Raw genomic sequence first — 21,384 nt, 5'->3', positions numbered from 1 at the left:
TGGTAGTTGTTTTTTCCTTTGACATCTGCTGGGAGGGTGTTCCACAGGGCAGGCACCAAAAAGAAAACTCCCATCTCCATCTGAAAATCATCTGTAGCAACAATAATTCATAATTTGCACTCCAGAATAAACCCAGCTGTATTTAGCATACAGTGGTGTAGTGCAGTGTTTCCCAACCGGTGTTCCGCGGCACACGAGTGTGCCGTGAGACGTTGCCTCGTGTGCCGCGAGATGTTGCCTGGAGGGAGGCGGGCGAGTCGGGCGGCGAGAGGCGGGGCGGCGGCGGCGAGGAGAGGCCGCGCCTCCTGCTGCTGCCTGGCGCTCCTCCTCGCAGCCGGCAGCACTGCCTGGGCGCGACTCTGCCTCGCTGGGTTTGGTCTCCCAGCAGAGACGGGTCACACGCGCACCTCCCTCCCTCCCTCAGCCTGCGCGGAGGGAGAGCCAGAGAGAGGCATCGCTCCTGCGCGGCGGGAGAAGGAGCAGCCGGAGCGATGCCCCAAACGAACGCATGGGACCGGAGGGGAAATCCTCTCCGAGGAGGATTGAGCGCAGCTGAGAGAAGCCTTTCGAGGAGCTGCCGTGTCCCCTGGAAACCCCCTTCCCAGCTCTGCCTGCCTGCCTGCCGTGGGGCTCGTATCGCCCTTTAAAGGGCGCGGGAAACTAGAAATGTGGGGACTTGGGGTTTTCCTCAGGCTGAATTCCGAGCCTTTTCACAATCTGGTGGCGGGAGAGAGGGGAATCAGCTGCGAGGGAGGAAATAAAAGGAGCTGCTCGCCTTTCCTATGGCCAGGCTACACAGCTGCTGTTTGCAGCCCCGTCTGAACGCCGCCTCGTCAACCCCGTCGATGGTTTCTTAGGCACCCCCCTCCCTCCAAACCTGCTTCGCCCTGGGACGTGCCTATAACTATAACTCGTGGTTCTGATGTCCCAATGCTCCCACGGGGCACATTTCATTCAGGCGGAGGAGGGGGTCGTTGGCTAACGGCCAACAGGCAGAAAGGACTGTCCAACAATGCGATTATCCACACACACGCATCTGATCCATGGATTAACATCAAAATCCTTGCATTAAAGCTCACTGCTAAGGAACCAGTGGGTCATTAGGCTTTCAGATGCACTTTGAACAAAGAGATGTTCAAAGGGAAAGCTGCTTTTAATAACGCTGCTTTTGCAGGTCTCATCCAGCATCTTTTCAGTACACCCAGTTAGGATTCAGCAGTCCAGTTGTACACTCTTGGGTATTTAGCATTAGCTTAAGGCGTGCAATAATCACATGCCCACTTTTGCAGCATCTTCATAGCATCCCAAGTCACTCTTGGAATGCTCTCTTTATCATACCCTCCAAGTGTTTACTTGTGTAACACACCCTACCATATCTTGCAGAGAAGCACTTCAGAGAGGGCCAAAACCCCCCACACTTGGTGCCATTTTCATCTACACATGCAGCAGAGTAAGTTGACCCAGAATAGTACCAATTCAGATGGCAGATGGGAGAATGACAGTGCTGAATGCTTTCCCATGTAGAACAGTCCCTGCAAATAAAAACCTAGCATATTTGGAAGAGGGATGCTAGCCTAACCATTACCTTCTATGCTGTTACTATTATTATTTTTTTACATAAGTAAAAAGTGACCTTTCCCCATCTGGCATGGTGGTGTGCCTCGAGATTTTTTTCATGAAACAAGTGTGCCTTTGCCCAAAAAAGGTTGGGAAACACTGGTGTAGTGGTTAAGAGCGGTAGATTCGTAATCTGGGGAACCGGGTTTGCGTCTCCGCTCCTCCACATGCAGCTGCTGGGTGACCTTGGGCCAGTCATACTTCTCTGAAGTCCCTCAGCCCCACTCACCTCACAGAGTGTTTGTTGTGGGGGCGGAAGGGAAAGGAGAATGTTAGCCGCTTTGAGACTCCTTCGGGTAGTGATAAAGCGGGAGGGATATCAAATCCAAACTCCTCTTCTTCTCCTCTTCACCAAGATGACACTTCCCCTTCATCTCCCTCCCTAGCCCAGCTTTCAAATCTTAACCAACTCAGACAGTGCAATATGACTCTTATAATGATCGTCTAATAATCCAAATTAGTATTTCTCCAGCTTCTTGGTCCAGTTTCTATAAAGCCTTTTAAAAACTGTCCCAACAAATCTCAGCCAAGTCACAATGGAAAAATCTGGTCTCTTATAATGTTCATCCAATCCTGCTTCCTCTTCTTTCTTCTTTTACTAATCTTTGGACTTTTTAATCCACTGGGGATGGGGAAGCAGGCATCTTAATTCCCTTTCCTCAAACGAGATCATAGCTTGCATTGTTCACCGTTTCCGGAGTTCATAAGATCCGCAGAGATGTGGGAACCCATCCTGACCCATTGGTCCGAACAATCTCTTAGCACCCTGCCAGCCCCCCCATCCGGGCCCATAACCTTCCTCGTGTTTGCCTCCTTTCATATTCACCTCGCTTCTCCCTCTTCCACCCTGGCAGCATTTCCTGTAGGTAGTGAGGCCAATAGCTCTGCCATCCCTGTTGGTGTCACCTCAAATCGGGCAAAGAAGGTCTTCAACTCTCCCACCAAGGAAGCCATACTCTCTACCACTGATGTATTTCTCGATTTATAACCAGTCAGATGTTGAACTCCCTGCCACATTTGTCTAGTATCATTTCTTAGATGGTCCTCGATTTTTTCAATTTCGTTGTTCTGTATGGGACAATGACCATAAAGGTTATCGTGTTGTATTGAGACTCATCTGGAAAGCGCCTTTTCATGTTCCTTTCCCTACTTGCCAGGAGTCTGAGCTCCATTTGGGGTTCCTCCTTCTGCACCCCAAGGTTCCTCCAAGGCCTTGGGGAAGGAAACTGAGGCAGGCTCTGCTTGCTCCCCAGGGCCCTGCAGGGGATTTGGGGTGGGGGCCTGCCTCTTCCTCTGGCCATGGCACCCCGGGAAGCCTTGGAAGAAAGGCAGGAGACCCTCAGCAGAGAACAGCCAAGTCCGGTTCTTCTCCGCAATGGCTTCCTCTTCTGAGAGATCCCTCTCTTTCTTGTCTGGGCTGGACTGGGAGGACCCCAGTTCAGCCAGTTCCCTAGAGTCCCCCCACTGCCTCCTGAGACCCTTTTCCCCATGGTCTGCTGGTGGAGCCCTTCTCCTAGCGCTGACTCTTGGGGTGACCAAGGATGCTGGTCTGGGGGTCAAACTCCCCTGAGAGAACCCTCCACCTCAGAGGGGATACAGCCCTTATTATTACTACTACTACTACTACTACTACTACTACTACTCAAAATAAAAAAATTCCTTCCAGTAGCACCTTAAAGACCAACTAAGTTAGTTCTTGGTATGAGCTTTCGTGTGCATGCACACTTCTTCGTGTGCATGCACACTTCTTCAGATACACGCGAAAGTGCATGCACACGAAAGCTCATACCAAGAACTAACTTAGTTGGTCTTTAAGGTGCTACTGGAAGGAATTTTTTTATTTTGACTATGGCAGACCAACACGGCTACCTATCTACTACTACTACTACTACTGTTCTTCTCTTCTCCTCCTCCTTGGGCCTTTTCCCTCCTGGCCCCCTTCGCAGAACGTGGCGGATCCCCCAAGGCCGCTTGCCTGGCCTCCTCCGTGGGGCCAACATGGCGGGGAGAGAGGCTGCCCTGCGGAGGCCAAGCCATCATGGCAGGAAGGCGGCTGAGGACCCAAGGTGCTGCCCTCCTTCCTCCTCCGGGAGGAGGAGAGACCCCGAGAGCGTGGGACCCCCGAGGCCCACAGGGGAGCCATGGCGTCTCCTCCGGGGAAAACAAAATGGCCTCCCCTCCTCCTCTTTCGGGAAAGGGCGGGAAACCCCTTCTCCTCCTGGCCCTGCCGCCTCCCTGGGCTCCTCCTGGGCCTCCCTGGCCATGGGGGGGGGGAATCCAGCTGCCCCAAATAATGGGGGGAGAGGAAGAGGAAGAAGAATAGGAAGAGAAGGAAGGAGAAATGAAGGAGAAGCTGGGAGGGGGAGCAGCCATGAGGGAAACTCCCTCAGGAAAGCGGGCGAAGGAGAGGAGGAGGAGGCCCCGGGGAATCTGAAAGGGGATTGGCCAGCTGCCCAATGGAGAGGCCTCTGATTGGTCCAGCCCGGCTCTGGGGCGGGAAATGGGTCTCCTGCCTCCATGTGCTTCTGGGTTTCTGGCAGGAGAGGCGGGGAAAGGAAGGCCGGAGTTCCCTCTGGCTCTGAACTGGGAAGAGTCCCAGAGGGAGGGGAGGGGAGGGGAGGGCCCGCCCCCCCGAGCACCATGCGCCCCCCTCCTGCCCCCCCCCGGGTGGCGTGTGCGTTTCCTTCCTCGCCCGGGACTCTTCCTCCTCCTCCCTCTCTCTTCCTGGGGGGAGAAGCAGAAAAACCCGTCTTTTGGGGAGGGGGAGGGGTCTCCCGGCTGGGAAGCCCCCCTCTCTCCCCCCCGAGCTGGAGGGTGTTTCTTGGGGGGGTGTCTGGAGGGAGCCATTTCTGAGCCCAAGGCACCTCCCGCCACTAGGCAGCCCTTCGCCTCTTCTCCCTCCCAGCCTTTCCTCGGGATGTTGGGGGAGGGGGAGAGCCAAGGTAACCCCCCATGGACCCCCCCCCGTCTCCCTTGCAGTTAGTCTGGTGGGATGTGGGCTCCTTGGGGCAGAGGGAGGGAAGGGGGGCAGCCCCTAGAGCAGGAAAACTGCAGGCAGGGAGAGGGAGGGGAGGACTCGGCTTGGCAAGGGTTAAGAGGAGCAGAGCTGGAGTCCTAGAGAGGATAGGAAGTGAAGGTCTTCCATGACTAAATTCCCCCCTCCCTTCCTGCTTTCTTCTCTCTCCTTTGCAAAAGCCCCTCCTGGACTCGGGTGAGTCTCCTCTCTTCCCCCCCCCCTGAGGGTGCCATGGGGAGAAGGGGCTCCCAGGGAGGGGGCATGGGGGTCCCTGCTCAGATCATGCCTGGGGGGGGGAGACCCCCAAGTCGGGGAGCAGAGGGTCCTCCTTTGTCCTCTCTGCCAAGCCAGGGAATAAGCAGCTCTGCTGTTCCTTGGGATCCAGATGCTGCCTTCCTTTTGGGGGGGGGGAGGGGGCTTTGGGTCAAGGAAATAAACCCCCTTCAGAGGGAGGGAAAAGTCACCTTTGGGAACAGAGGCTGCAGCCAGAGGGGAACATTCCCACGTGGGGGGGGGGGAGGACAGGGAGAAGAAAAGCCCCTCTGCATCTCCAGACCACTTCCTGTGTCCCAGATGCAACAACACATGTCTCTCCCCCAGATCTCACTCCCAAAGACACACTCTTCCATGGTCCCCTAAGACAGATGGATGCCACCCAGCCAACCATTCCCTCCCCTCCCCCTCCTGGTGCCCCTTCAAGGTGGCTTGAGGGCAGGGGGAGGGTCCACCCCACCAGATGAAGAGAGAGGAGCTCCTTCCATCTGGAAAATGGGAATGCTTGCAAAGATTTACTTGAAGATGAGTGCCATATAGATAATAATATTATTGTTTTATGGAGTTGTGCCACTTACACAAAGATTAATACCCATCATCAAAATACACAAGAAAATTGTTACAGAAAAGAACAGAGCAACGTGTAGAATAATATCATCTTTCTTCTCCCTTTTCCCCTTAGGGTCCAGTGTGCTTTGAAGACATAGCTGTTCCTTTCACAGAGGAGGACTGGGCTTTGCTGGATCCTGACCAGATCCAGATTCCTCTGCAGAAGGAAGTCAAGGAGGAGAATCCTGGGATCGTGGCCTCTCTGGTAAGGCTCCCTGCTGGACCATAAGATCAGTTTTGAAATTCCATACAGATCTCTGAAGGACAAACCTCCTCTATTTTGAGGGAGCCCAATAGCGCCACCTGCAGCATCTGAGATGTTAACACACCCACAACTCTCCATAGGAGATGCATCTCCTGTTCTGTCTGGGAATATTCTTCCACCAGTCCTGCCTTTTCCAACCAGGATGAGGCTGCTCTGAGCTGCCCAGGCCTCCTTCAATGTAGGCTTCAGAGATATTAAGGACATGGAGGTACATCCTGTCTAATTTTCTATTTTCCTTTCTGCATTTCTCTGTTTTTGGTTGAGCAAAGAAATGACTGAGCTTGGAGATGGAGCGGATTCCACGACTGAGCCAAATTACATCTATCCCTGGAAAGAGCCAGGCTTTTCGAATCTCCAGTTCCCATAAATAAGTTAGATAATACCAGCCAAAAAAGGCAGTAACTCCCTTCCCTTTTTCCTCTTTCACAAACATTCATTTGCATTGTTCACTAAATTCAGACTTATCTATTCCTGAGGCTATTATAAAAATTAATTAATAATACTACCGTGGGTTGTAGGTGGTAGGTGGTGAATTGGAAAGGAAGAAGAATGAAGACAATAAGAAAATCCTCACAATGGAGAAACCATATAAATATTCATTTTTTATAAGATATTTATTAAAGTTTTCAATTTTATACAAACAAAGAGAAAAATGCAGAAAAAATAAAAAAGAAAAATATTAAAAACACATAAAGTTCACAACTTATTTTTCAATAACATATTTCCCTGACCTCATACCTCCCCTTCTTGTTTTCTAGTTCAAATTATTTGTTCAGCAAATCCTTATCTCATAGCATTTTAGCTAAATAACACTTTATTTTCTATCCAATATCTTGTAACTTAAACTTTTACTTATAAAAAACCATTTTTTCATAACCTTTTATACCATTACAGCTAGAAACCACTTAATTTCAATCCAACATCATTCAACATTCCTTAATATTGCAGTATTTCTGTAAATAGTCCTTAAATTTCTTCCAATCTTCTTCTGCCGACTCTTCTCCCTGGTCACGGATTCTGCCAGTCATTTCTGCCAATCCCATGCAGTCAATCACCTTCATCTGCCATTCTTCCAGAGTGGGTAAATCTTGCGTCTTCCAATACTTTACAATGAGTATTCTTGCTGCTGTTGTAGCGTACATAAAGAAAGTTCTATCCTTTTTTAACACCAATTGGCCGACCATGCCCAAGAGAAAGGCCTCTGGTTTCTTCACAAAGGTATATTTAAATACCTTTTTCAATTCATTATAAATCATTTCCCAGAAAGCCTTAATCCTAGGGCACGTCCACCAAAGGTGAAAAAATGTACCTTCAGTTTCTTTACATTTCCAACATTTATTATCGGGCAAATGGTAAATTTTTGCAAGCTTGACTGGGTTCATGTACCACCTGTATATCATTTTCATAATATTCTCTCTTAAGGCATTGCATGCCGTAAACTTCATACATGTGGTCCATAACTTTTCCCAATCAGCCATCATAATGTTGTGTCCAACATCTTGTGCCCATTTAATCATGGCAGATTTCACCATTTCATCCTGAGTGTTCCATTTCAACAGCAAGTTATACATTCTTGACAAATTCTTAGTATTGGGATCTAACAATTCTGTTTCCAATTTTGATTAAAAAAAAAATTCAGCTCTGAATCTACTTGTCCTTGTCCTCCGCTCTTCCCCAGTAGCATGTTGGACGCCTTCTGACCTGAGGGGCTCATCTTCCAGCGTCATCACTTTTATATGCCTGTTGTCTTTGTCCATGGAGTTTTCTTGGCAGGGCTACTGAAGTGGCTTGCCGGTTCCTTCTCCAGGTGGATCACGTTTGGTCAAAACTCTCCACTATATCCTGTCCATCTTGGGTGGCCCTGCACAGCTTAGCTCATAGCGTCTCTGAGTTATTCAAGCCCCTTCGTCACAACAAGGCAGTGAAAGTGGCCCAATTAAATTCCATATTTTTCTTTTTCCCAGTTATTGCTCCTTGAGGTGAAATCCACCAGGGGGTTTTAGGTTCTAACACCACTATATGTTTTTGCCATACTCTATATATCAATTTTCTTATTATATGATTCAAAATTGATTTCTTTCCATGTTTTAATATAATTGTCTTTAAATAGATTGGTGTTTTCATTTGTCAGCCAGATTCCCAAATACTTAGTTTTATTTACTGTTTCCAATCCTGATATTTTCTTTAGTTCTTCTTTTTCCTGTGTTGACATATTTTTTGCTAGCATACTAGTCTTATTTTTATTTAATTTAAATCCTGCCACTTCCAAATTCAAGGATTTTCCCTATTATTTTTGGTATGCTTTCCTCCAGATTTTCAGTAGTTAGAATTACATTGTCTGCAAAGGCCTTCATCTTGTGCGACTTCTTCCCCCTTGTTAGACCTTTTATGCCTTGGTCACTCCTTGTTGTCATTGCTAAGAATTCTAGTACCGTAATAAAAAGTGGAGGCGAAAGGGGGCAGCCTTGCCTGGCCCCCTGACTTATTTTACTTCTCTTATTTCACTATTTAGTATCAATTTGGCTCTCTGATTTCAATATATTGCCTCAACACTCCTAATAATATTTTCTCCAAGTCCTGCTTTTTCTGTATTTTTTTCCATGAATGTAATGGTTCTAGGGGTTCCTCGTGCGTAAGCCAGTGCTTATCTCCCCGGCTGGGTGCAAACACCTGCCTGGGTTGCCTGAGTGAACCTTTTCTGTCCGGACAGCCACTCACCCGTGGCTGACTCAATCGCTGGCAGAATCCGTCAGTGGGCGTTTCTTAAACTTCTTCCAGCAAAGAAGCTCTTTGACGCCCAGTCTCCTCCTACTCTCTCTGCGCAAGGAGGGCGTGGGCAACGGAGGACCCCTACTCTCCCCGCTGGTCCCAGGCAAGGAGTCATGGGACCGCCTCGCCGCTTCCCCCATCTGCCCCCCTTCTCCACTGGTGCTACGCTGATTCTCTTCCCCAGAAGATGGGCTGCTTCTCCCGATCCCTGGACGCTCTCTGGAATCCCTCTGGCTTTTGCTCTCTCCCTCCAGCACTGATGGCAGTTCCCTGACAATGAAGCTCCAAGAGATGTTGTCGAAGACCTTCGCCATGTCTATCAGCATCAAAATGGCTTTTTTATCTGATCTTGCTTCTAAATATTCTAAAATATCAATTATGTTTCTCATTTTATTGTGCATGTATCTGCCTGGTAAGAAGCCAGCCTGATCTCTGTATATTATTTCATTCAATACTTTTTTTTAACCTGTTGGCTAGGATGTTAGCAAACATTTTATAATCATTATTGAACAATGATATAGGTCTATAATTTTTGATTAGTGTTGGATCTGCTCCTTGTTTGGGTCTCAGTGTGATAAGTGCTTCTTCCCATGATTTTGGTATTCTTCCTTCTTTTAAAATTCCGTTCAGTACTGTTTCATTGGTTCTGATAATATATCTTCTAACTTCTTATAAAATGCCGCCGATAATCCATCCGTACCTGGGGACTTTCCTATCTTTGCTTTTGAGATTGCTGCACCTCCATCATCGCTGTTGGTACATTTAGTTGTTCTATTTTCCAATCTGCTATTGTCAGAAGTCTATTTTGTGCTAAGTATCTTTCCATTTCCTCTTGGTCGCCTTCTTTTGCACGGTAAAACTTCCTAAAGTAATTTAATTTTTCTTTGCATATTTCTTTAGGATCTTCAATTATTTTTCATTTCTCAATTACTCTCTCTCTTTTTTGTTTTTTCTTCAATTGCCATGCAAGTAGCCTACCCGATTTATTGGAGCCAGTGGAGAGGTATAGAAATGGGGCTTCTGTTGGGAAGGGGCCGCCCCATTTGTGCTTCTCCAGGGGCAGAAGAATCCCTGCAGGGCCTCTGAGGCTCCCTTTCCTTCTTCCTCTCTCCCAGGACCCTCCAGCTCATTCTGGCTCCTTGTCTCCTCAGGAAGGATGAAAGAGACGGATCCTGCAAACCTAGCAAGGATGGAAGGGGGAAGATGGACGGTTGACCTGGTCAGGTTGTCTCCTGCATCCCTCCTCTCAACCTCTGAACGTTCCCTGCCAGGGACCTCCGAGAGATCTGGTGAGTCCCAGGGGAGGGGAGATGGGGACCTGGAGGGATGGAGCCAGAGAGGAATTGGGGTGGGGGGGGCAGGCAGGTGGATGGAGATGGAGAAGGGGAGCACCTTTTTGGGCTCCGCCACCTGCCTGCCTTCCTGCACCTTTGTCATCTGCAGGCAATTTGAGCCAGGAATAGATCACAGGTCCCTGCCCTCCCTGCTCCCTGTGATGAATTGGCAGCTCTAAATGTCTAAAACCTTTTCTGTGATCTGAATGCCCTGCCAATGTCAGAAAACTCACTGATCCTGCTTTGCAGTTTGAATGCAGATGGGGCCTCTGTGTGTTGTCTTTTTCTTTTTGGAATAACTTCTTATTTGCTTTTAAAAACAAGGATCATAGGACTAATAAATGATACAGATATGTAGACTAAGTCTTCGCGTGCCATTTGCATATCAGAAATAGCAGAATAAATTTGCAGGAATGGCTATATATCTATATATATCTGGGTTCATGAATTGGTTTGAACTGAGTTATAGTCACTTTTCCTCTTCTGTTGCTAACAAAACAATACAGTCTCCTCATGGACATGGGAGGGGGGTTCAAAGTGAATAAAGTGCTTTACGTATAAATTTAAATTTAGACCAACCAGATTGAGGCAACAGCTGATGGGGAGTGTTCAGGTGAAGCTGCTGCTGTTTGTTTCACAGACGAGATGTGGACGTTCCATACATACCTGCATGTGATGAACTTCAACTCTTTGGCTGGAGACCAACAGCATCTGGGATTCTAACACCCCCCACCTTGAACCCAGAATGGAGGGATATCAACTGTTTCCTCTGTGAATGTTCTGCGTCTAGTCATGCCTTTTAAAACAGTGACCAGGCTTCTCTGAACCACCCAGGCCTTCTTAAATGCCTGCTTTAGAGTTTTTAGGGAAGTTGATGTAAATTCTGTCAGGCATGTTGTTTTTGCTTCTGTTTGCATTTGATTGACCAAAGAGATGACTGACCTTGGAGATGGAGTGGATTCCAGGATTCCAGAACAAAATCCATTCCAGATAAAAGCCAAGCAATATGTCAGTAAATACCAGCCAACAAAGGCAGTGAAAACTATAGAGAGGCCCCACATCTAACTATTTTTAGTTCTTCCTCTATCACAAGCATTAATTAACTTGGTTCAATGATCTGGAGCTCCATTTCCTCCTGAGGCTCTAATTCGCTTCTCTCTTCATTGCAGATGGAGATGAACTGGAAGGGAAGAACAAGGGGGAGCACAACAGAATCCACATAGCGGAGAAGTCAAATAAACATTCAGAGTGTGGAGAGAATATCCGTCAGAGCTCCCAGGACACCTCCCGTCAAAGAAAGAGCTTCGTTCAGAGGGATAGCCTCACTGCACACAAAAGAGGACAGAGCAGGGAGAAATTGTATCAGTGCAGAAAATGTGGAAAGAGCTTTCGTGTGAGTGGTGATCTCACTTCCCATCAAAGAGTTCATACAGGGGAGAAACCGTATCAGTGCTTGGAATGTGGGAAGAACTTTAGTCACCGCCAGAATCTCGCTTCCCATCAAAGAATTCATACAGGTGATAGACCCTATCAGTGCTTGGAATGTGGAAAAAGCTTCACTAATAGTTCCCAGCTCACTTCCCATCGCAGAATTCATACAGGAGAGAAACCCTATCAGTGCTTGGAATGTGGGAAGAGCTTCACTGATAGCTCCAGTCTCACTTCCCATCACAGAATTCATACAGGAGAGAAACCCTATCAGTGCTTGGAATGTGGAAAGAGCTTCAATCGGAAGGATAGTCTCACTTCCCATCAAAGAATTCATACCGGGGAGAAACCCTATCAGTGCTTGGAATGTGGGAAGAGCTTCAGACACAGTAATACTTTAACTTTGCATCAAAGAACTCATACAGGAGAGAAACCCTTTCAGTGCTTCGAATGCGGGAAGAGCTTCAGGCAGGGGGCCAAGCTCACTTTTCATCAAAGAACTCATAAAGGGGAGAAACCCTATCAGTGCTTGGAATGTGGAAAGAGCTTCAGTCAGAAGGTGAATCTCACTTTGCATCAAAGAATTCATACAGGGGAGAAACCGTATCACTGCTTGGAATGTGGAAAGAGCTTCAGTCAGAAGGTGAATCTCACTTCCCATCAAATAATTCATACAGGGGAGAAACCCTATCAGTGCTTGGAATGTGGAAAGAGCTTCAATCGGAAGGATAGTCTCACTTCCCATCAAAGAATTCATACAGGGGAGAAACCCTATCAGTGCTTGCAATGTGGGAAGAGCTTCAGTCAGAGCTCCCATCTCACTTCCCATCACAAAATTCATACAGGAGAGAAACCCTTTCAGTGTTTCGAATGCGGGAAGAGCTTCAGGGAGGGGGCCCAGCTCACTTTGCATCAAAGAACTCATAAAGGGGAGAAACCCTATCAGTGCTTGGAATGTGGAAAGAGCTTCAGTCAGAAGCCGAATCTCACTTTGCATCAAAGAATTCATACAGGGGAAAAACCCTATCAGTGCTTGGAATGTGGAAAGAGCTTCAGGGAGGGGGCCAAGCTCACTTTGCATCAAAGAACTCATAAAGGGGAGAAACCCTATCAGTGCTTGGAATGTGGAAAGAGCTTCAGTCAGAAGGTGAATCTCACTTCCCATCGAAGAATTCACACAGGGGAAAAACCCTTTCAGTGCTTGGAATGTGGAAAGAGCTTCAGTCAGAGGGCCCATCTTACTTCCCATCGAAGAATTCATACAGGGGAGAAAGCCTATCAGTGTGTGGAATGTGGAAAGAGCTTCAGTCACAGGAACAGTCTCACTTCCCATCAAAGAATTCATACAGGGCAGAAACCCTATCAGTGTTTCGAATGTGGAAGGAGCTTCACTGATAGCTCCCATCTCACTTCCCATCACAGAATTCATACAGGGGAGAAACCTTTTCATTGCCATGAGTGTGGAAAGAGCTTTCGTCACAATTGCAGTCTCACTTTACATCAAAGAACTCATACAAGTCAGAAAGTATAAGTGCTTCAAATGTGGGAAGAGCTTCAGTTAAGTCTGTGGGAATGTTCAGGGATGCAGGAGAGGATATATTGCTTGATTATATCCTTTCCAACTTGTATTAACAAATTCTACAATTTAGCAGAGTAACATTCCCCTTTTTAAACTTGTGCAGCGGATGCGTTTGCTCACGCTCGCTAAAGCCTCTACGTTTCGTTGGCAATATTCCCCTTTAGTACCTCATAAAAAGATAGACATGGCACAGTCTTCTATAAAAGTATAAAAAAGTTTACTCACATTCTGTTCACAAATGGATCCCAGAAGGCAGACTTAAGTTAGAGAACTAATATACCTAGAAACTATCCCATAAGGAGACATACCTTTTGTCCTCTTTCGGCTGGAAGCCGAGAGCATCTTAGGCTAAGCAGATGTTGGTTCTTCAGCAAATGTGGTCAGAGAGAGAGATGGCTGACCACTCCTGCTCTTTAGTTGCCTGGGCGGGTGAGGTCACGTCCACCTCTAGTCACATGCAGAGGCAGCCTAGGAGAAACAGGAAGTTCCAACTGGCTGGTCCAAACATCCCCTTTTATGTATGTTATGATGCTTTACTGAGAAATGATTTGATTGTAAATAAAGCTCAGAAGACCCTAAAGGACTATTTTGAGTTGAACCTGAATCCCGGAATTGAAGCAAGGGTCGTATGGGATGCAAGTAAAGCTATAATGCGAGGTTTTCGGATTCAACAGAATTCTATCAGGAAAAAAGCACAGAATGAGTAAAAGGAAAAAATTCTGTCTCAATTGAAAGGGAAAGAGAAAAAACTGAGATGTAACCCCAAAAAATCAACAGATTGAAAAGGGAATTAAAGCGTTACAATTTCAGTATTCACAAATAGTAAACTAATAAATTGAATGGAAAGTTAAATTGATGAAACAAAAGACTTTTGAAACGGCAAATAAATGTGGAAAATTATTGGCTTGGCAATGAAAAAGAGACAGAAGGAGAGTACAATAATCAATATTATGGAGAATGGCAAGAATATTGAGAACCCAGCAGAGATTAGAAAATGCTTTCACAAGTACTACAAGCAGCTTTTAAAAAAGAAAAAGAAGAAAATGAAAAAATGGAAGAGTTTTTGGACAAAAATGGATTGCATAAGATTCCAGCGGACAAAATAGAATCATAGAATCATAGAGTTGGAAGAGACCACAAGGGCCATCGAGTCCAACCCCCTGCCAAGCAGGAAACACCATCAGAGCACTCCTGACATATGGTTGTCAAGCCTCTGCTTAAAGACCTCCAAAGAAGGAGACTCCACCACACTCCTTGGCAGCAAATTCCACTGTCGAACAGCTCTTACTGTCAGGAAGTTCTTCCTAATGTTTAGGTGGAATCTTCTTTCTTGTAGTTTGGATCCATTGCTCCGTGTCCGCTTCTCTGGAGCAGCAGAAAACAACCTTTCTCCCTCCTCTATGTGACATCCTTTTATATATTTGAACATGGCTATCATATCACCCCTTAACCTCTTCTTCTCCAGGCTAAACATGCCCAGCTCCCTTAGCCGTTCCTCATAAGGCATCGTTTCCAGGCCTTTGACCATTTTGGTTGCCCTCCTCTGGACACGTTCCAGTTTGTCAGTGTCCTTCTTGAATTGTGGTGCCCAGAACTGGACACAGTACTCCAGGTGAGGTCTGACCAGAGCAGAATACAGTGGCACTATTACTTCCCTTGATCTAGATGCTATACTCCTATTGATGAGGCCCAGAATTGCATTGGCTTTTTTAGCTGCCGTGTCACACTGTTGGCTCATGTCAAGTTTGTGGTCAACCAAGACTCCTAGATCCTTTTCACATGTACTGCTCTCAAGCCAGGTGTCACCCATCTTGTATTTGTGCCTCTCATTTTTTTTGCCCAAGTGCAATACTTTACATTTCTCCCTGTTAAAATTCATCTTGTTTGCTTTTGCCCAGTTCTCTAATCTGTCAAGGTCGTTTTGAAGTGTGATCCTGTCCTCTGGGGTGTTAGCCACCCCTCCCAGTTTGGTGTTGTCAGGGGTTCAGGAGCAGAGGCAAGGGCAAGGGAGGAAACAGAGAGCGAGGGGGAGGAGGCAGAGGAAAAGATGAGTGATGACGACGACCCGAGATCTCCGAGTCTTTCCAGTGAATCAGAAGATTCACAGAAAGGAGCACCAGTGGCCAGGGCAAGGGGGGAGCCTAGGGGGACACCCCAGGTAGATAGAGCCAGAGGGGACTCAGAGGAGAGCAGTTGCAAATCGGGACCAGCGTCACCGCCAGAGAGCAGGGAAGAGGAAGGGAGCCAGGGATCAAGCGCTGGCAGCTCACAACAGGGGGGAGGGCATGAGTCAGGAGTGGCCACACCTCCATCGGGGAGCGAAGAAACGGTCAGACGGAAAGTGGAAGGTTGGGCGCGCGCGCCAAGTTCAAATGCACAGGGAAGTGACGCAGTAGGCAGCCCTGAAAGAGAGCCAGGTCCTAAAGCCCGGTGCAAGGAGACAGGAGAGTCCGGGGGGGTCGGCGTCAGAAGAATCCAGGAAGGAAGAGACCCCGGGGGGCAGAGGGACCCAGAGGAGAACAGTCAGGCAGAAAAGGTGGAGCAGGGCTAGGATATTAAGTTGGTGCACAAGGGGCGGAGACTCAGACGGAGCTTCGCCGATCTAGCCACTAGACGTAGAGTTGCACGCAGCAGCTTGAGAATGGAAACTGTAACTCAATAAAGACTTTTACTTAATGATCGCTGGCTAGCGTGATCCTCTGTGAGCTAGGATCTGGAAGCAGCTCTGACAGTAAGCTCCGTCCCGTAATTGTGGGCATCTACAGCCTCGAGGAGAGGAGAGAAGCAGGTGCCTACTAGCGAGCTCACGAACGGCAGACGACATGACGGCTGAGCAGCAGATAGTGGAACTCAGAGAAGCAGTGTCACAACTGAATGCCGAGGCTCTCGCATCCAGGAAGAGAGAGGAGGAGGCAGCTGCCGCCTGCAGGGATCTCCAGGTCAGGTTGGACATGCTTACTATGCAAGGGCAACTGACACCCAAACAGGAGGGAATTGGGTTGGCGAGACGAACAGGCGGTCTGGTCTCTCACTTCGATGGGAATCTGCAACAGTACCCCAACTTTAGAGCAGATGTAATGTGTGCACTGCAACTGCTGAAAAAAGACTTTAGATATGAGCAAGAGAAAGTGGGATTCATCATGTCCCATTTGCATGGAGATGCTAAAACATGGCTGCGCAATTTGTGGAGGGATGGGGATCCGGCGCTCCAAAATGCGGATGCCTTTATTAAAGCGATGGATGGGTGTTTTTTATCAAGCATTGACGTGGATCTTGCTCGGCAGCAGATACATGGACTGAAGCAAGGGAGGGCCAGCGTAAGGCAGTATCATGCCCGCTTTTTTGCTTTGGTCAGTGCCCTGGAATGGGACAGAGATTCGGCTCCTGTAAGAGACCTGTTTTGGGAGGGATTGCACGGCTCGGTTAAAGATGAAATTGCGAGGGGGGAGAGACCCCGGACCACCCAGGAGATCGTTCAGAGGGCGCTGGCGGTGGGGGTGCGGCTGGAAGAACGTCCGTGGAGCAGGGACGAAGGGCGTGGCGGGCGCGAACCAGCCAGGGGCTCCTCCTTCCTTCCCAGAGAAGCAGCGCGTGCGCAATCCACGCCTCCGCCAGGAGGAGGGGCGGAACCTATGGAGGTTGGAAGTGCAAGGGCTCAGTCAGCAGCCAGAGCCCTAGCACCGGCAACAGTGAAAGCGAAGCCTCCTAGAGGGAACAGGAAGTGTTATATCTGCGAGGATCCACAGCATATGGTGAAAGAGTGTCCCCGGAGGCTCCACAAGCACACTGCAGCCTCAGCAATGGTAACTGCAGCAACGCAGCAAGGAGAACCACAGCAGGGAAACGACGATGTCTGGCTGGAGGAAGAGGCACTGGGGCCCAGCCAGACGTGTCAGTGAAGCAGTCCCCAGGGATTTTACGGCCCATGGACCCCCTCCCGCCCAAGCCAGTAGTGAGGCTCACCGCATCGCTCCAGCTACCCAATGGAATCACCATGGATGTGCCAATCACCATTGACTCAGGAAGCAATGCGGACTTTATAGGGCAGGACTTTGTCGACCGGCACGCTATACAGTTGCTGCCGGCCACGCTGCCCCTGCAGGTTGTCACGGTGGATGGCAGGGAGCTGCTAGGGGGGCAAGTGGTGAAGCAGACGCCACCAATGGTGTTGCGGCTTGGGAATCACAGGGAAATCATCAGCTTCAACGTCACTCAACTGTCGGACACGCCCATTGTATTGGGCATGAGTTGGCTGGACAAGCACAGCCCAACGCTGGCTTAGTACCAGAGGCAGCTGACCTTCGGCTCTTCCTTTTGTGCTGAACACTGCATCATGCCCCGGCAGGAAGGAGAGCAAGAGGAGTCACAGCTGCTGCTAGGCACGCTGCAAGCGATTCCCCACAAGTACGCAGAATTTTTGGAGGTTTTCTGCGAGAAGGAGGCAGACAGGCTACCCCCCCACAGACCATATGACTGCAAAATTGACCTGCTGCCGGGGGCGGTGCTGCCTAAAGGGAAGCTGTATTCCATGTCTGAGGACGAACTGCAGGAACTCAAAGAGTTCATAGATCATAATTTGGAGCGCGGTTTCATCCGGGAGTCCAAGGCAGCGGGGGGCAGTCCTGTATTCTTTGTTAAGAAGCGGGACACGCCCCAAAAAAGGCTTGTAGTGGACTATCGCATCTTAAACAGTGTGACCAAGCCATCGGACTTCCCCATGCCCCGAATCGACGACCTCCTCGCAAAGGAATGGAAGGGCAGCGTGTTCACCAAGTTAGACCTGCGAGGGGCGTACAACCTCATTCGCATGCGGGAGGGAGATGAGTGGAAGACAGCCATGTTCACGCCACTGGGCACCTACGAATATAGAGTTATGCCTTTCGGATTGCAAAATGGCTCCCACGTTTTTCAAGCGTTCATGCATCACGTGTTGGCGGGGCTCCTCTACAAGACGTGCGTCTGTTTCTTAGATGACATCCTGATCTTTTCGGAATCGCAGCAGGAGCATGACAGACACGTCAAGGAAGTGCTGAGCAGGCTGCAGCAGCATAGGCTCTACGCCAAGCTGGAGAAGTGCCAATTCGACGTGACGGAGGTGGATTTTCTGGGCTACAAGTTGTCTGACAAGGGGCTCGCCATGGACAGCGCCAAGGTTCGAGCGGTGTTGGATTGGAAAAGCCCACGCAACCGGAAGGAGGTCCAACGCTTTGTCAGCTTCGCGAACTTCTATCGCAAGTTCATCAAAGGCTTCGCTATGCAGACAGCGGCCATCACGGACACGCTTAGCTCCAAGAAAAAGAAGTTCATCTGGACGGAGCAGGCGGAGCAGTCCTTTCAGGCACTCAAGCGTCTCTTCGCGTCGGAAGAGCAGCTGTTGCATGTCGACCCCAGCAGGCCGATGAGGGTCGAGACAGACGCCTCGGACAGAGCCGTGGGAGCAGTCCTGCTGCAGAGAGACCCGCAGGGGGTTTGGCGGCCGGGGGCGTTTTACTCCAGGAAGCTCAGCAAGTCCGAACAGAACTACACCATCTGGGACAGGGAGTTGCTGGCCATTCATGCAGCGTTCAAAGCGTGGAGGCACTTCCTGATCGGCGCCAAGCACACGGTGCAGGTCTGCACGGACCACAAGAATCTGGAGCACTGGCGCACGGCACAGTTCCTGAACCAGAGGCAGATACGTTGGGCTGAGTTCTTTGCGAACTTCGACTTCCGAATAGAGTATGTCCCGGGGGACACCAACATCATGGCGGACGCGCTCTCCCGTAAGCCACAGTATCTGGAGGACGCCACGCCAGCGGCCGCCATGCACATCTTCGCACCAACAGTGTGGGCGTGCGCTGCGGCAACAGTGGACCTGGAGGCGGTGCGACGAGCGTTGCAGAATGACTCCTTCGCGCAAGCAAAGATGGCAGAGGTGCAAAGGGGCACGGCAGCGACCGACGGGTTCCAGCTGAGAGATGGATTGCTCATCCGTAAAGGGGCCATCTACGTGCCGGGAGACGAACTTCGCGCCAAGGTACTGCAGCAGCTGCACGACGCACCCACTGCCGGGCACTTTGGCAAGGAGAAGACGGTGGAATTAGTAGCCAGGGACTTCTGGTGGCCCGGAATGAGAGGGGAGGTCGCGGACTACGTGGCGAGGTGCGACACCTGCCAGAGGGCCAAACCAGTGCACAGACCGCCGGCCGGACTGTTGGAACCGCTGCAAACTCCGGTCGAACCATGGGAGAGAGTGGCCCTGGACTTTGTCATGGATCTGCCCAGTTCGAGGGGCAAGACGGCCGTGCTGGTGGTGGTGGACTTGTTCTCCAAGATGGCACATTTCATCCCGTGTGCGAAGGTGGCCATGGCGGAACAAACCGCCAAACTGTTCATAGACCACGTGTTCAAGGTTCACGGTCTGCCACGGTCTATTCTGTCCGACCGCGGGCGTTAGTTCATCTCGAATTTCTGGCAGAAGCTGATGGGCTTCCTAAAGGTTAAGATCAACCTGGCGTCGGCGAGACACCCGCAGACCAACAGCCAGGCAAAGCGAGTCAATGCCATCATGCAGCAGTACCTGAGATGCTATGCGAATCAACAGCCTGCGACGTGGGTGGATTACCTGCCGCTTGCCGAGTTCGCCTACAACAACACAAAGCACGTGTCCACGGGGGTCACGCCGTTCTTCGCCAACAACAGGAGGCACCCCAGAACCTTCCCGGGACTGGAAAGAATGGGGGAGGGGGAGCCGCAGACAGCAGATGCGTTCGCGTCGGAGTTGCAGGAGGTCCACGATCAGCTGCGGCGGCACCTGGAGCTGGCCAAACACGCATACAAGGTGCAGGCGGACAAACACAGAAGGGTTGGCGAAGAGATCCATGTGGGAGACTGGGTCTGGTTAGCAGCCCACGCAGTGCCGGCCAGGTCGTTGTCCAAGAAGAAACTAGGGCATAAGCAACTGGGGCCCTACCAAGTCGAAGAGCAGGTCAACCCGGTGGCTTTCAGGCTGGCGCTTCCGGAGGGTTCCAGAATGCATCCGGTGTTCCACAGATCGGTGCTCACTCCCTACAAGGCACCGCACAGGTTTCAGGAACCCAGAACGGCACCGAGTCCGCTCAGAGAAAGAACCGGGCACGCGGGAGTGGCACAGGAGGAGCGCATCAACGAAGTTACGGAGATTTTGGACTCCAGATGGGGGGAAGAGGGGGTAGAATACCTTCTCGCCAAGGAGGGCACCCCGGCCAGTGCGAACAGCTGGGTGCCGGGCTACGCCTTGGACGAACCTCTGCTCAAGGACGAGTTTCATGCCCTCTTCCCACATAGACCAATGCCAGCAGACTTTTTCGACGACTGGCTTTTCACTCCCACACTTTCTGCAAGCACGTTCCGGGGGTTCGACTCGGACGAGGACCCGATACGAGACGCCCGTTCCCCGGAGGGGTCACCCTCGGGATCTGCCTCAGAACCCTCGTATTGGTGGGACGATAGACCGGAGGAGCAGTGGCGCAAGAGGTGGCTGGAAGGTCCAGGACGAGCAACGCCGCCAGGAGGCAGTGAGGGAGAGACGGACATGGACGTTTTCGGGGACGACCCTGGTTTCGAGCACGGCGGCACAGAGATGGAAGCGGAGGTGACCGTCGTCGACGAGAGCAGGGAGGAAGAACCGGGAGACTTCAGATGGAGGCCCACCACGGGAAGCGAACTGTATCCGACGTTCGTCCCTCTGCCACAGCAGCACCCAGCTCCCGCACCGGAAGGAGGGGAGGGGGGAACGGGGGGCTTCGAGGGGGGGATGGATGTCAGGGGTTCAGGAGCAGAGGCAAGGGCAAGGGAGGAAACAGAGAGCGAGGGGGAGGAGGCAGAGGAAAAGATGAGTGATGACGACGACCCGAGATCTCCGAGTCTTTCCAGTGAATCAGAAGATTCACAGAAAGGAGCACCAGTGGCCAGGGCAAGGGGGGAGCCTAGGGGGACACCCCAGGTAGATAGAGCCAGAGGGGACTCAGAGGAGAGCAGTTGGAAATCGGGACCAGCGTCACCGCCAGAGAGCAGGGAAGAGGAAGGGAGCCAGGGATCAAGCGCTGGCAGCTCACAACAGGGGGGAGGGCATGAGTCAGGAGTGGCCACACCTCCATCGGGGAGCGAAGAAACGGTCAGACGGAAAGTGGAAGGTTGGGCGCGCGCGCCAAGTTCAAATGCACAGGGAAGTGACGCAGTAGGCAGCCCTGAAAGAGAGCCAGGTCCTAAAGCCCGGCGCAAGGAGACAGGAGAGTCCGGGGGGGTCGGCGTCAGAAGAATCCAGGAAGGAAGAGACCCCGGGGGGCAGAGGGACCCAGAGGAGAACAGTCAGGCGGAAAAGGTGGAGCAGGGCTAGGATATTAAGTTGGTGCACAAGGGGCGGAGACTCAGACGGAGCTTCGCCGATCTAGCCACTAGACGTAGAGTTGCACGCAGCAGCTTGAGAATGGAAACTGTAACTCAATAAAGACTTTTACTTAATGATCGCTGGCTA

At 50.3% G+C, this 21,384-nt stretch overlaps 2 protein-coding genes across 2 annotated transcripts in view; both read left to right on the top strand.

Moving 5' to 3' along the window:
* The window catches only part of LOC308580535 (uncharacterized protein), a 36,765-nt gene extending 22,322 nt beyond the window's left edge, over positions 1-14,443 (top strand). Inside the window, exons 3-4 of the mRNA XM_081182323.1 lie at positions 9,665-9,838; positions 11,053-14,443. Coding sequence (XP_081038449.1) covers positions 9,665-9,838; positions 11,053-12,842 — 1,964 coding nt within the window. The 3' untranslated portion in view covers positions 12,843-14,443. The remainder of the gene's footprint in view (positions 1-9,664; positions 9,839-11,052) is intronic.
* LOC308582203 (uncharacterized protein) overlaps positions 4,421-21,384 on the top strand; it is a gene marked incomplete at its 3' end in the record, with an annotated part of 126,489 nt that continues 109,525 nt past the window's right edge. Inside the window, exon 1 of the mRNA XM_081185122.1 lies at positions 4,421-4,828. The remainder of the gene's footprint in view (positions 4,829-21,384) is intronic.

Source organism: Podarcis bocagei, assembly GCF_964188305.1.
Source record: "Podarcis bocagei genome assembly, chromosome: 2".
Classification (NCBI taxonomy): Eukaryota; Metazoa; Chordata; class Lepidosauria; order Squamata; family Lacertidae; genus Podarcis; species Podarcis bocagei.
Note: the sequence above shows the minus strand (reverse complement) of the source record. Positions and strands in the feature narration are given on the sequence as shown.